Source organism: Argentina silus (genome assembly GCF_951799395.1).
Source record: "Argentina silus genome assembly, chromosome: X".
In the NCBI taxonomy this organism is placed as follows: Eukaryota; Metazoa; Chordata; class Actinopteri; order Argentiniformes; family Argentinidae; genus Argentina; species Argentina silus.
Window position 1 is genome coordinate 18,842,206 of NC_139653.1, and position 14,810 is coordinate 18,857,015.

Sequence of the window (14,810 nt, forward strand, 5' to 3'; positions counted from 1 at the left end):
CTTGTCAATTAAATAGCTAGTAACGTTTAGGCCTCGCAGTCAATTCCCCCATTGTCTTGAATATAAATATGAGTTCCCGCAACACTAAAAGCAAAGGAAGAACTGGAGCTAAGGCACCATTGAGGGTAACAGCACAATCTTCAAAGGCAGGTCAGTCCCCATGCAGGAATTATATCCACCTGCCCTAACCAATACTGTCTATATATTGGTTATATATATATATATATATATATATATATATACACACACACACACACACACACACACACACACACACACACACACACACACACACACACACACACACACACACACACTACTGCTCTTCTGTACACATCTGTCTATACTGTTCATAATGCACATACCCTTATTTTTTTTTACTAATCTTATAATGCTACTGTTAATACACTGCACATATCTGTACATACTGTACATATCTGCTATACTGTTCATACTGCATTCCATATTTATTCTGCTTATTTACTCTGCTTTAATGTTACTGTTAATACATATATACTGCTTATACTGCACTGCCTATACAGCTCATATGCTGCTTATACTGTTCATACTGCATTCTATATTTATTCTGCTTATAATGTTACTGTTAATACATATACTGCTTATACTGCACTACTTTTACTTATACTGCACTATTTATACTGCTCATATACTGCTTATACTGCACTACCTGTATATATTGTTCACACTGCACTTTTCTGCTTTTTTTGCACTTCTGGTTAGACACTAACTGCATTTCGTTGTCTCTGTACTGTACTCCGCACAATGACAATAAAGTTGAATCTAATCAATACATTAATTGTCCTACCATTGGAATTGGATTTGTTAGAATCTACCCACCTTTTCCATGACCTTGTGATTTTGGAAAAAAAATAGTCTACAGAGGCCTAATGGAATGCTAATTTATTTTTGGAGGTTGATTTCCTTAGGTCGACATTATCATAATAATCTTTATCATCATATTAGCCCATATTTGAACATGAAGTGCATGCCTAGTAGACATAGGGCTACATGCCAAATACCTGTTTGCCTGGTGATGGTGAACGGTTTTTGTTTATTATCCATTGCACTTGAAATAAAGACTTGTGTCTTCTTTGTATGTGTGTCTTGTTTGTTCCCTGGACAGGTGCATCCCCACAACACAGACAGAGCACTGGTGTGGCCCAAGGTGCCCAGTCCAAAGGCAAACCTGCTAAGTCAGGAGGCAACACCCCTGCTGCCAAGACAACCAACAAAGAAAAGTAGTTAACACTTTATTTTAACTGCATGTCTAATAGCATAATATTGTCATAACCATAACCACAACTGTCATATGACATCATAACATTTACATACCACTGAATATCAAGTAACAATAATGTCATTTTGCATTCATTGGAAACAGCAACAGGTATTATGATATGTTGACTTTACTGTTAATGTCAGTAGCCAACGTAAAGCCAAAGCATTATGACATCTGTTAGGACGACTAATCTTCCATAACAGGTACATTGTACGTGCATTAACATAACAGTTACAATTGAATACCCATCCACCGGTAACCAACATTTTATGATAGTATTTCATTCAAATAAATATTACCAAAAGGGGCCTATTGCTCTCTGTCACTCACTCATCATCCTTACATAGTTTACCATCTCACCTAATCAGTCAATCAGGCTATCTTCTATATTTTTCAGAGTTAGGCTAGATTTATTTTACCTTTGAGAAACATGTTTTCAACCACATAAACATACCCATTCCTCTGATATGTTTCACTTCAGTTCTGCTTGTGAAGGATCTGTCCTGCTCTCATATTTGCCATAATCAGTGAAATTACGTGTAACTGGCCCTTTGTGAGTTTATATGAATGGACATATTGCTTAGCTCACATTACACAACTTTCAGTTACTCTTCATAGGAATAGTTAAACCAAGAGGGAGCCTGATCGAAGCAAAGGAAAAGATGCAACTTTAGGCTTTAGACTTGAAAACAATCCTTCATTGTTTCCTCTAGGCACCACCTAAGGAACACAGAGGAGCAGTAAGTCTGTATAAACAATAATAGTTGGCTCACTACATACCATAGAGCAGGATTCATAGTTTGCAACTGCTGCCTAACCCCATTAGTTAACAGATGAACAATTATGCCCGGTATGCTCTACCCAGTTGTATTGCTTTTGCGGACATTGTAATTTCAAACTAATTCATAACACTTTTATGAAGATGAATGCAACAAATCAGCTTATCAGCATTATAAACATGTGCAGTGTAATTGAGACAGTATTTGATGGCTTAGTAACAATGCTGCCGTAGTCAAGGTGAGGTCACCATACAGCATGAAGGCACTTAAACCTCCTGGGCAAACAAATATTTGGCAGTACAGATATGAAAAGGTTCATGTGTGTCTACACTGAGGCCATTGTGTATAGTTTGCACAGGAGCTATAGTGTCTGTTCATGACTTTCATGTGTATGTTTTGATAGACTTCAATGAATCTGTACTATGTAAACATACTATACTCATAAAGCACATTTATGCACCTTTTTCAATTTAATGTAATAATCCTTCCTTCGGGACCCGTCATCGCCAAGTGCGATTCCCCTCCAGGTTTCACGGGTCCAGGTTGTGGTAGGGGTTTGGCTGGCCATAGATATGGAGGTGGCTGACTAGTATGATCCTTGAGCAGCTCAAAATCTTGTTGCAGTGGGGGCAGGGGTGCTTTGAGGGTGGGCTGGGTTTTCTTGGCGCAAGGATTATTTTCCAGCCTCCAGCTCCTTTCTCATGGTCTCAAATAATGTTATAATACGGACGTGTATGTTCTCACTGTAGGCTATATATGTGTATTGTTATAGTAGTAGGAGCCAAGTCGAGAGGAGTGAGCTGCAGTGACCATCCAGTGTGCTGTGCAATGGTTGATGGCCAGGTGAGAATGGGCCAGGAGACAGAAGGAAAAACAGAACTATGAGGATCTCATGGAACGCTTGGATAAAGATACTGATACAGTATGTACTGTAATACTAGAATCAATATTTGTATTTAAACTAAACTCCCTTTAAATCAATAACAAACATGTGAAACATACTTTAAACAAAAGAGCTCTTGAACATTCATGTCTGCTAGTGATTGCCAATATGCTTTTATTGTTTCTTATAACGCATGTCCGTGTGCCCTTTGTTGAATTGTGCTTGGTCTGTAGGCCTTTGTGGCAGTAGTGTGCAGAGAACAGGAAGAGGCTGAGTGCAAAAGGAAGAAGGAAGAGGAGGAGAGAAAAGGGAAGAAGGAGGAGCAGCTTATGCAGACACAACTTCTGGAAGCAGCATTTGATGGAGAGGCAGAGGAGGTCTTAGCAGTTCTGAAGGAGGTAAGACTGAAATACAGTCTCTATGTGGAAAGGGCCCGAAGACATTAATTGACAGATTCACGGAGTCATAAAGCACAGGTATTTGTTGTGAATAATGGTTACATGGACATTGATTGATTAGTACATCACCATGATTTAGTGATATATATACACTCACTGAACACTTATTAGGAACACTATACTAATACTAGGTAGGGCCTCCCTTTGCTCTCAAAACAGCCTCAATTCTTTGTGGCATTGATTCCACAAGATGTTGGAAACATTCCTTTGAGATTCTGGTCCATGATGACATGATTGCATCACACAATTCAGGTGCACTTTCAAGCTGTGAATCTCCCGTTCTACCACATTCCAAAGGTGTTCTATTGGATTCAGATCCGGTGACTGGGAAGCCCACTGAAGAACACTGAACTCATTGTCATGTTCATGAAACCAGTTTGAGAAGACTTTTGCTTTGTGACATGGTGCATTATCATGCTGGAAGTAGCCAAGACTGTGTTAGAAGATGGGTAAATTGTGGCCATGAAGGGATGCACATGGTCAGCAACAATACTCAAATAGGCTGTGGCATTCAAGCGATGATTGATTGGTATTAACGGGCCCAAAGTGTGCCAAGAAAACATTCCCCACACCATTACACCACCTCCACCATGAGAAGGTGTACAGGTGTTCCTAATAAAGTGTTCAGTGAGTGTATACAGTATATATTTCTATTGTGTAAATGACTGTGGTTTGGATAGACTCTGCCTTTGGTGAATCTGAGGGTGTGGTAAATTCCAAAGATGATTGTTCTACTTAGGTCTCTGACAGGGACACAAAGTGTGGCCTTGGGTTTGATGAAGTGGCAAACGCCAGTGACTGCTCAACCAGCTCTGCATGATCAACATCACTGATGCCAATGACAACACGACTGTGGCAGAAGCAGCAGGTGGGGGTCAGTCAAAGGTCATCCTTCTATTGGTGGAAAGAGGGGCTGACATCAACACACAGGTGAAAGAAGCCATCCCCAACAGAAATTTGTAAGGAATGAGTGCTCCTACCACCAGAGTGTGAAAATGTGTCAGGCAGTGTTTTTTTTTTAACAGGGTGCATTTGGACAGACGCCACTTTACAGGGCTGCATTTGGGGGTTATCTTCGGGCAATGCAGACCCTACTGCAGTTCGGGGCAGACCTGAGGATCCATGCAGATGATGGTAGCACTCCAGAGCAGGTGTGTGTCTGTATTTTTGGACAGTGGTTTGTGTGCTTTTAAACATATTTTGGCTCATGAGTTGGTGTGCATTTTGCGGGTTGCTTCAGGGGAGGCTGTGTGGCCACCTTACAGAACTGGGATCTGAGTGTCACTGACTCCATGCTTATGAAGATGAAGCCAGAGCAACAGAGGAGAGCAGAGGAGGTGCAAAGGCAGAAAGAGGCAGAGACTGACTGGTTAGAGCCGCATCCAATTCTTACTTGTGGAGACTTTTCAATTTCATTAACTAAAGAATAGCTGAAATTTCCCTGTACATTGTTAACTGGCAGGGGGTTACGTGCAAACAAATAATGCCCTGTGTTTTCTCTCAGCCTGAAAGAAGAGGTGGAGCAGCTTCAGAAAGAGCATGAGCGATGTCAGAGACACATCTAAAATCAATGGTCCCAAAATGTGCTTAAATTGTCTTTGTCATCCCTCCGACTTCACTTCTCTCTGTGTGTATGTGTAGCTGCAGAAGGCCTACATAGAGCTGAATAAGAGGATAACATAGCAAGACAAATGTGAGAGGAAGGGTATGGAGCAGGCTAAAGTCACATTGCAGGTAACCACCTAAACTTTTCAGCACACTGCTCATGTTGGATTGTATAAGTACTGACCATTATGTTTGTTTGTGTGTGTGTGTGTGTGTGTGTGTGTGTGTGTGTGTGTGTGTGTGTGTGTGTGTGTGTGTGTGTGTGTGTGTTTGTATGTGTGTGTTTGTTTGTTTGTGCATGTATGAGCAGGTGGTCCATGATGCTGAAGATGTGTTGGCAAAGGCTCAAATCGCAGCTTAGCAGGCTGCAGAGCAACTATCCCTGGTCAAACTTACGTTGAGAGAGCAGACTGGTGGAGGTGTGACATTCCCTCCACACACACACACACACACACACACACACACACACACACACACACACACACACACACACACACACACATACACACACACACACACACACACACACAGTGCCCACTCTCACAGTGGTGTGTATACTCTTTTGTGAGCTCAGATGCTGTGCTGCAGTGTGGTGGGGTACGTTGCCTTGCGAGGGACCTTGACGAAATTCTCATCAAAGATGTGGAAGGCAAAATCCAGCAGGATGGCAGGTCAGGCATAACCTTTAGAGAAGCTGAATGCTTATTTTCTCATGATATCTTTCTTGCCCTCAGGCTAGCTGCTCAAACCAAACATCAACCTGCTTTTTGTCTTCTTTAAACACAGAAACTCTGTTTACAACCTAAGGTACACACTCTGACTGTGAATCTGAGGTTACTGGCCTCTACTGGTGGATCCATCTGGTCAGGCTGCCACATTTCTACGGTACAGAGACACTAACTATCTGGACACCATGAACCCTGAGAACATGCAGCCTGAGAGACTGAGGAGCACTCTACTGGGGGCCATCAGGTGAGTGAGGGAGTGTGAAAGAGAAATGACTACTGGTGTATGATTAAACAGACAGAAGGGCAGACATAGATTGATAGATCTGTAGTGTTGTATGGTGTGGTCTTGTCTGCAGGTTTGAAAAGCCTCTAGTTATTAACATGATGGAGGTGGACTTACTTGAAACGGTGAAGAACCAAATGGATCAGGTGAAGCCAGGGCTGAGTGGCCAGCTGATGAACAAGGAGCTCCTACAAAAAGAGAGGTAGAGTACTACAGCACAGAGATCAGACAGACAAGTACAGAGGTCATCACAATCACCCATAATATTGATGCATCTTAATTTTTCGCATTTGTGTCACAGTAGACACATTTCTGCTCAGTTCTGGTATGGATTAAAGGTGTTTTCATGTATGTTTATACAGAAAATGCAGAGCTTCTCTTGAACTCGCTTTCATTGTCATACAATGCTTGAGCCTGGTGCACTCTTCAGATGGCCCTTAGTGCGCCAGGACAGAGTTCAGGCTGGATCGTAATCGAGAAGTTCAGTGTGGTGATGGTGACCAAACAGTGCCACCTACCTGACACCCTCCTTACTGCCTTCTATACCATAGAGGTCATGCTGCCTGAGTCTAAAATATAACAAAATACCTACAAATGTGACAAACCCAGCCACATATTGTTCGAGAGACACTTTTGTACATGCATTCATTTGGTAAAAAATTGGAAATAAAAATATTGATTCTTAAAAAATTACAAATTACCCAACAGAAAGTATATACAATTTTGAAAAAGTACGTTTAATCTTTAAAATGTACATATTGGTGCAATTACATATATGCTTATTATATTTGTATCAAAGATTTCAATTCATCTCTTGTATCACTGTACTCTGCAACATTTCTAGAACAGTAAAGGGCCCAGAATTATTTGTATGACACCCCTCATGGTTGAAACTCAGTTGATATGTATACTAGAAAGGTTGTCGATTACAGTGGTAGTAAAAATCATGTTTAGCCTTGGATAATAAATATTTTTTGTACAGTCCATTATGTGTCCGTTAATGCAGTGCAGCAGTCTTTCATCAGGGTAATCGATATTAGAAGAATTACAAACCCTTAAAAACACAAATAATACATTGAGAGTATTAAATGTTTATTCCCACATATAGTTACTTATCATTTCTGGTTCCTTTATCCATATTTGCTATTTCTAAATCCTTAAACAAGTTTAACATGGGCGCTTTTAATTTGAAGCAATCGTCATTTACACACATTTACATTGATCGGAAGTAGGTGGGCGGAGTTCCACTATTGGAGCTCAGAGAACACAGATAGGCCCAGTAGGTGAACCAATCAAGTGTCTTCTTATAGGAATAACCAATCATGTGCTTGTAAAGAGGTGATGACATTTCAACCCCGCGTTTTCTACAGCTGTGTTGCTTCCACTACTGTGAGAAACCAACTAGCATATCAAGAGATATTATTCTGTTTAGGGACACTCTAATGTTGAGCTTTTAGTCTTATTGAAAGTGCCAACAATTTGGTAGCTAGCGAAACATGGCCGGGGTGATTCGAAGGCTCGATGAGACAGTTGTCAATCGGATTGCTGCAGGGGAAGTAATCCAACGTCCTGCTAATGCAATCAAAGAAATGCTTGAGAACTGGTATGAACAGCTAACTAAGAATTGTCAATTGCCAACTAGTTGTATATCTAACAGGAGTATTTACAGTTCACATTCGTATAGTACTGTAACTAATACTGCTAGTAATGACACGAACCACGTGTTCACAATGTATGTAGAAAATGGTATACTCCCATGTCATAATAGATAGCTGTCTAAATATAATAATCATAATAATAATAATCATCATCATCATCATCATTATCATCAAAATGATAGAGCAGAGTCTATCATTTTGAGTCATTTCTAGTGGGCTAGCCATAGGAGATATACTAAAAAGTCGACATCTGCTACGGCTAATCATTACTTACAGTTTAGATGCCAAGTCCACCAGCATCCAGGTGACTGTAAAGGAGGGGGGTCTGAAACTTATCCAGATTCAGGACAATGGCACTGGCATCAGGGTAAGCCTGCATGTTTTCATGCCCTTTTAAATGTTGTTCATGTAGAACTCCATTGGGTGCTTATTTTTCTCCACAACAAATCCTTTCAACCAAGTCCATATTGTTGTTCAGTTAGGTGTCCCCCTGTGATAGCTACTGTTGTTTTCTTTGAAGAAAGAAGACATGGAAATAGTTTGTGAACGATTTACAACCAGCAAGCTTCAGACATTTGCTGACCTCACATCTATCTCAACCTATGGCTTCAGAGGCGAGGTGGGTTTCAGGTGGTTTATTGCTCTATAACAGTCATACTGTTGGTAATCACAGTGTCACTTTTGAATCATGTGGGTTTAACGAAGGCGTAATGAGTCAAAGGCTTATCACAGTCATGAATGAAATTCTAACAAGCACCAAATAGCCCACTGTACATGTTATTATGCAGTAATAGGTTTATCCCCCACATTGTCAGTAAAGTGAATATTTTCAGTATACACTTAAAATTGTGCAGTCAGCAAAGCTATTATATTCCACAGTTATGTCTGTTTTTCTCAGTGACCGTGTGTGTATGTGAATGGCACTGTGTGTGTTTTGCAGGCACTTGCCAGTATAAGTCACGTTGCCCATGTGACCATAACAACCAAAACAGCTGATGCTAAATGCGCATACAGGTACTTTTTTTGCCACCGATTTTGTATGATTTGAAGCCCGTAATCTGTAGAAATGCTCAGTTTGTAAGTGCTGTCCACTCTCTTCCCAGAGCCAGCTATAGTGATGGGAAACTAAAGACTTCTCCCAAACCCTGCGCTGGAAACCAGGGGACACAGATTAATGTGAGTTCATTGAGCAGCCACTCAAAACTGACAAGCACTCTATAGGTGCATGGAAGCAGACTATATTTTCATTTTTGACCTTGTATCTACAGGTGGAGGATCTGTTCTATAATGTGTCCACTAGGAGGAAAGCCCTGAAGAATCCTAGTGAGGAGTACTCCAGGATAGTGGAGGTGGTGAGCAGGTCTGTAGCCTGGGTCTCTCTCATGATGAGCCAGCATGTCATTCACATCACTATCAGGCTCTCATGGGTCCAAGGATAATGGACCTTTTCATTTGTGTAACTTAATGTTTTTATTTTATTTAGGTATGCCATACACAACTCTGGAAAAAGCTTGGCTGTCAAAAAGGTGTGTTTTTTTTCCCCTGTTTTTTCTTCTGTACACTTTTCATTAGCAGTAATTTGTTCCTGGTGGGGGGAAGTCAAAGAGTCTTGTCTGTTTTCAGCAAGGGGATAACATGGCAGATGTCAGGACGCTACCCAACGCCTCAGTACTGGATAACATCAGAGTGGTATTCGGCAATGCAGTTAGCAGGTACTGAAATAAGACATGACTCAGTAATTTAATTTCCTCTGATTACATTGATTGTTAATGGTCATGATTTAGCATACTGCACTAGTTGGTATGCACAGTGTTTCCTATCATCAATGTCATTTTTTGATGAAGAATTATTTGCTCTGTGATGCATGTTTTTGGCTGTAGTGTTGCCATTGTATGATGTGTGTTATGTTCACAGGGAGCTGATGGAAGTAGGCTGTGAGGATCAGAAGCTTGCCTATAAACTGAAGGGCTATATATCCAACGCTAACTACTCTGTTAAGAAATGCATTCTCATCCTCTTCATCAATCGTATGTATGACATACAAGCTTCATTATCACACACGTTTCATTAGATGCCTATGTCACACGTTAGATGCCTATGTCACACGTTAGATGCCTATGTCACACGTTAGATGCCTATGTCACCAGTTGCAGTATTTAGCCATTTGTTGTTCTCACCCTAATACCAACATTCCTGATAGTCTCATTGCTTTCCATTCAGATCGTCTGGTGGAATCAAATTCATTGAAAAAAGCCATTGAGACAGTTTATGCTGCATACCTCCCTAAGAACACTCACCCCTTTCTATATCTGAGGTAACTCAATACTCATATTTACTCATAAATGGAAGACAAATAAGGTTGCTGGTTGGATTTACTTTCCTTTGTTATTGCTGTAGCCTGGAGATCGCCCCACATAACATAGATGTGAATGTCCACCCCACTAAACATGAGGTGCACTTCCTCCATGAAGACTGTATCATTGAAAGTGTTCAGAAACACATGGAGAGCAAGCTCCTGGGATCCAATTCTTCACGCACATACTTCACACAGGTATATATATATTACCCCTGTTCTGCTGAATATCCTGTGCTTATGTGCTTAACTGGGAATAGTAGATATGGTATCGGAGATGTGTACTGATATGCCATTCTGTGTTCTGTGCTCTTTCTGTGTAGACATTGCTGCCTGGGCTGTCTGTCTCTGCTAGTAGTGAGGTGAAGCCCTCCAGCTCTACAGCAGATTCCAGCGAGCGGGTCTACGCTCATCAGATGGTGAGGACAGACTGTCGAGCCCAAAAGCTAGACGCCTTTCTCAAACCCGGGGGCAAGCTGGCCCCTGCCCCTGCTGGGACGAGCAGCAGAGAGCCTGTGATCAACCCTCAGACACCTACCATAGATGGACATGAAGTGGACGATGCAGAGATCCTGGAGGTTCTGGAGGGACAAGAGTCCAATATCCCAGAGGACAGAGAAGGAATGAGCCTTAAGACACCAACTGAACTCCCCAGGTGACACCTCTAGTGTGTGGTAGGGAGTTTGTGTGCGAACGGTATCACTGTCTCCCTCTGGTGTGTGTTTGGTATGCATCTCTGTGTAAATGTGTGCGTATTTAGCAGTGTATGGGTGTGCGTAACAGCAGTGTGTGTTTGGATGGACTAGAAAGCGTCCCCGTGCTGGCAAGGATGAGGAGCTGGAGGACCTGACTGCTGCAGCTACCCCCAGAAGACGAGTCATTAAGCTGAACAGTGTGAAAGAGTTGAGAGAGGAGATCACTGAGCAGGCACACAAAGGTAGCCTTAATCTTTATTTTATTTATTCATAGAAAAAATAATAGACGAGATGACACTGAATTAAAAAAGGAATAAAACATACTATGTGCTGTAAAAACCTGACAACAACTTAAAAACAAACCAAACACTGAAGGGGCTTGTATTACAGTTTTTCTCGATTGCTTGAGAATATTTCTTCAAAAACTGTATTTAATTTATTCAACTAAACAGTTAACGTGTGTGTGTGTGTGTGTGTGGGGGGGGGGGGGGGGGGGGTTTGGGGGGTTAGCTTAGTGGGGGGGTGGGGAGGGAAACATGGCTTCCTGATGGAGGGTTGTTAAATGTAGACAATTAAACATATAGGTTGGGGGGCAGTTTTTGTTTTTCTTTGCATTATTACTAAACTTAGTGTTATGATCATTTCTATCTTTGTATGCATTTTTATTTCTAGTGGTGGCCCACAGGTACAACAATAATATATTTAAATAAAATATTAAATGAAAAACAAGCAAAACAACTGTACATGTACCTGTAAACCACCAAAGAGAAAATGACAAACAAAATAAATAAGATTTTTTTTTTTCCTTTTTTTTTTCTTCAGGTCTTCAAGAGATGCTTCAAAACCATTCATTTGTGGGCTGTGTCAACCCTCAGTGGACTCTCATACAGCACCATACCAAACTATACCTGCTCAACACAACCAAATTCAGGTGGGAACCACACCAACTCTTGGGACAATGTAAAGAATAGACTTGACCTTTTGTCAAGTTTTGTTGTCATATGTACTGGGATACAGGTGTGTTTGACAGTCATATTTACATGCATGCATGCATGCATGCATGCATGCATACATACATGCAGTGTTCTATTTTTTTCTCGATAAACAGCAAATGTTAGCTGAATTGGACATTAGGAGTCCTGTGGCTGCTAGACAGAGTAGTAAACATGAATTGGCAAGGGTTTCATTTCTCATTTTCATTTTCTCAACCGTATGCTTGGCATTTCTATTTTTCAGCCAGGAACTTTTCTACCAAATTGTGATCTATGACTTTGGGAACTTTGGCGTCTTGAGGTTGTCTGTAAGTATGGATTCATCAATGTCTGAAAGATGAATTAAGAGAGATTTTTATCAAATGTATTTGTATAGCCCTTTTAACAAAATCTGTTTTCACAATGTGCAGACAGTATAAACAATATACACAACAGCCTGACTGTAGACCCCTACAAATAAGGCAGGGGAAAGCTCCCCAGTGGGAAGAAAAAAAAGAAAAAGAGAGGTGATCCATTCTCTTCTGGCTAGTTCAGTTGGCAGAAATAGTCATAGACAGTGAACAAGTTAAATTAAACTAACTGGGAATATGGAGTGCAAAATTCTTGTAGAAATTTCATAGTGTAGGGTGGCATCCTGAATGACACTAGGGGCAGGAGAAGGATCCAAGACCGGGAGTCAGGGCCGAATGGGCTGGGAGCCAGGCAGACTTCAGGATCCCTCAGAGGAGAGAAAGAGAAATAAGTGAACACATGATTAGTTGCTTTGCTTTTCACTAGAGGATGTGACTCTCTGCTGGGTTCTGTGGGGTTGTGTTGTTAAAGACACCAGCACCGCTCTATGACCTGGCCATGCTGGCCCTGGACTCGGAGGAGAGCGGCTGGTCAGAGGAGGACGGACCAAAGGAGGACCTGGCTCAGTACATTGTGGACTTCCTAAAGAAGAAAACTGAGATGCTAGAGGATTACTTTTCTGTGGAGATAGACCAGGTCAGCCTGCTGTCCCTTAGTATTCTGCAATTGCTTGACATGGATGATGTGAGCTGACAAAGACCTTGCAATCATGCAGTGACATATCTTTTTATTTTGTATCCCTTTAATGCAGTGAAACTAAGATCTGGGTCTATGTGCATTGTTGTTGCAGGAAGGAAATCTCACTGGACTGCCACTATTGCTTGATAAGTACACCCCTGCCATGGAGGGTCTTCCCATGTTCATACTGCGTTTAGCCACTGAGGTGAAAACTATTTCTATCAACATCCCATCTACAGCATGTGAAAAAGTTTTTTGTAGGGCTGTGAATCTAAAATGTGTATTTTGTTGTGCAGATAAACTGGGACGATGAGAAGGACTGCTTCAGAGACTTCAGCCGGGAGTGCTGTCAGTTTTACTCCATCAGGAAAGAGTACATCCTGGAGGTGGAGCCTGGAGAGGAGCAGCAGGTATGTCAGAGTATCCTGCCCTGTCCTGTGATCATGGGCAGTTGAGTACAGCTAGGCCCTGTCAAGACGCAACCCCTAATAGCTGTGTAGATCAGAGAGGATTAAACAGGTATGAGCAAGATGGCAAAAAATTCCACCAAACTTATGAGAGGGCAAGGTGGAGCTGAGCTAATACCATCTTTCTTATACAGTACCTATCGGAATCCTTTCAGATCTACACAGGTGTCAAGGCAGTAGGGGTTGCTTTGGAACGGGGCCATAGGCTGCAGTCCGATTCTCTTCTGCTAAGTGTGCCCGCTCTCACTGCCCTCATGCATTTAAAGGCATTGGATTGGTTTAAGCATGGGCTTCACCAACAAGTATGCTCTTCGGTACAGTGCCCTTCATAAGTATTGAAAAGAGGAAGCGTTTTGTCTTCTTTTAGCTCTATACTCCAACAGTTTGGATTTGAAATCAAACAATTACTATGGGGTCAAAGAAGAGATTCTCAGCTTTAATGCAATGTTGTTTTTTTCAGATTGGGTTCACCCTTTAGAAAGTACATTTTTTAAACATACTCCCCCTATTTGAGGGCTCCAGAAGTATTGGAAAAAATCATGTAATGTCCAAATAAAGTACTCGTGTTTAGTATTTGGTCGAAAATCCTTTGCATGAAATAACTGCCTGTACTGCAGCCATCTTCAGTTGTTGTTTGTTTTGAGGTCTTTTTGCCTAAACTCTTATCATGAAATTAAATGCATGTTCAATTGCATTTAAATCTGAAGATTGACTTGGCCTGGAACATAACTGTCTAACCAGGAACACCTGTCAAGCCAATTGTCCAATACTTTTGGTGCCCTGAAATAGGGGGACTGTATAAAAAGGTTTGTAATTTCTAAATGGTGAAACCAATCTGAGATTAAAACAGTGAATTGAAGCTGAGAATCTCTACTTTAACCTCATAGTAAGTGTTTTATTTCAAATCCAAACTGTTGGGAGTAGGAGCTAAAAGAACACAAAATGCTTCCTCTTTCCAATACTTATGGAGGACACTGTAGGTACTGAACAGGACCCTGGAGCTAGTTTTGTGAAATGGAAAATGTACAGCTGTCAGATGTGAACCGGTATTAATGCTCCAAACTTTGTCTCAATGAATATGCCTTGTTGCAGGATGGAGAGCTGAACTCTTGGCGTTGGAAGGTAGAGCATCTCCTATTCAAAGCCTTTCGCAGCCTCTTCAGTCCTCCTAATTGCTTCAGTGAGGACGGCAGCGTGCTCCAGATTGCCAACCTGCCGGACCTCTACAAAGTATTTGAGAGATGCTGAGACAAACAAGGGACTAATGAAGCTTGATTCAGAGCATCTTACCCGACTGCTGTGCTACTTTGGAGACTAATATGTTATGTTTTGTATATGTACAGTTTTGAATGCAACTGTAAATACATTTATTTTTAAAAGAATTGTATTCCTTATTCAGAAATAAAACTAACTACACAGGCATTTTGCATTTTTAGCAGATACCATTCAAACTGTTACTCTAGTTATTATATAAATCATAAGCAGTTTAGGTGACAATGTTTATGGTTTGTTCTCTGGCAAGATTCAGAATTATCTAAGATGACAGTCAAATTATATAAAAATAAATCAAAAAAAGGGTG

General features: G+C 41.1%; 1 protein-coding gene and 1 pseudogene across 3 annotated transcripts; both read left to right on the forward strand.

The window, feature by feature from the left end:
- The first annotated feature begins 68 nt into the window (after nucleotides 1-68).
- LOC310822270 (IQ motif and ankyrin repeat domain-containing protein 1-like) lies at nucleotides 69-6,616 on the forward strand (annotated as a pseudogene). The gene is made up of 14 exons: nucleotides 69-150; nucleotides 1,145-1,222; nucleotides 2,880-2,992; nucleotides 3,196-3,360; nucleotides 4,160-4,350; nucleotides 4,446-4,581; nucleotides 4,661-4,789; nucleotides 4,883-4,979; nucleotides 5,062-5,154; nucleotides 5,336-5,444; nucleotides 5,600-5,692; nucleotides 5,859-5,997; nucleotides 6,110-6,238; nucleotides 6,399-6,616. The product of its transcript is annotated as an IQ motif and ankyrin repeat domain-containing protein 1-like (transcript).
- Nucleotides 6,617-7,419: 803 nt separating this feature from the next.
- Nucleotides 7,420-14,661, forward strand: mlh1 (mutL homolog 1, colon cancer, nonpolyposis type 2 (E. coli)). 2 transcript variants are annotated; one of them, XM_083695992.1, is made up of 19 exons: nucleotides 7,420-7,639; nucleotides 7,971-8,061; nucleotides 8,215-8,313; nucleotides 8,635-8,708; nucleotides 8,798-8,870; nucleotides 8,963-9,054; nucleotides 9,178-9,220; nucleotides 9,318-9,406; nucleotides 9,609-9,721; nucleotides 9,915-10,008; nucleotides 10,092-10,245; nucleotides 10,371-10,702; nucleotides 10,854-10,984; nucleotides 11,565-11,673; nucleotides 11,979-12,042; nucleotides 12,557-12,721; nucleotides 12,876-12,968; nucleotides 13,060-13,173; nucleotides 14,323-14,661. In XM_083695992.1, exons 1-19 carry the CDS (start codon nucleotides 7,533-7,535, stop codon nucleotides 14,476-14,478), a joined length of 2,193 nt encoding a protein of 730 aa, XP_083552118.1. In that variant the 5' UTR covers nucleotides 7,420-7,532; the 3' UTR covers nucleotides 14,479-14,661. The 2 variants fall into 2 exon arrangements, with proteins under 2 accessions (XP_083552118.1, XP_083552119.1); XM_083695993.1 differs by lacking the exon at nucleotides 7,420-7,639 and having other exon boundaries at nucleotides 8,006-8,061; nucleotides 8,177-8,313.
- The last annotated feature ends 149 nt before the right edge of the window (nucleotides 14,662-14,810 follow it).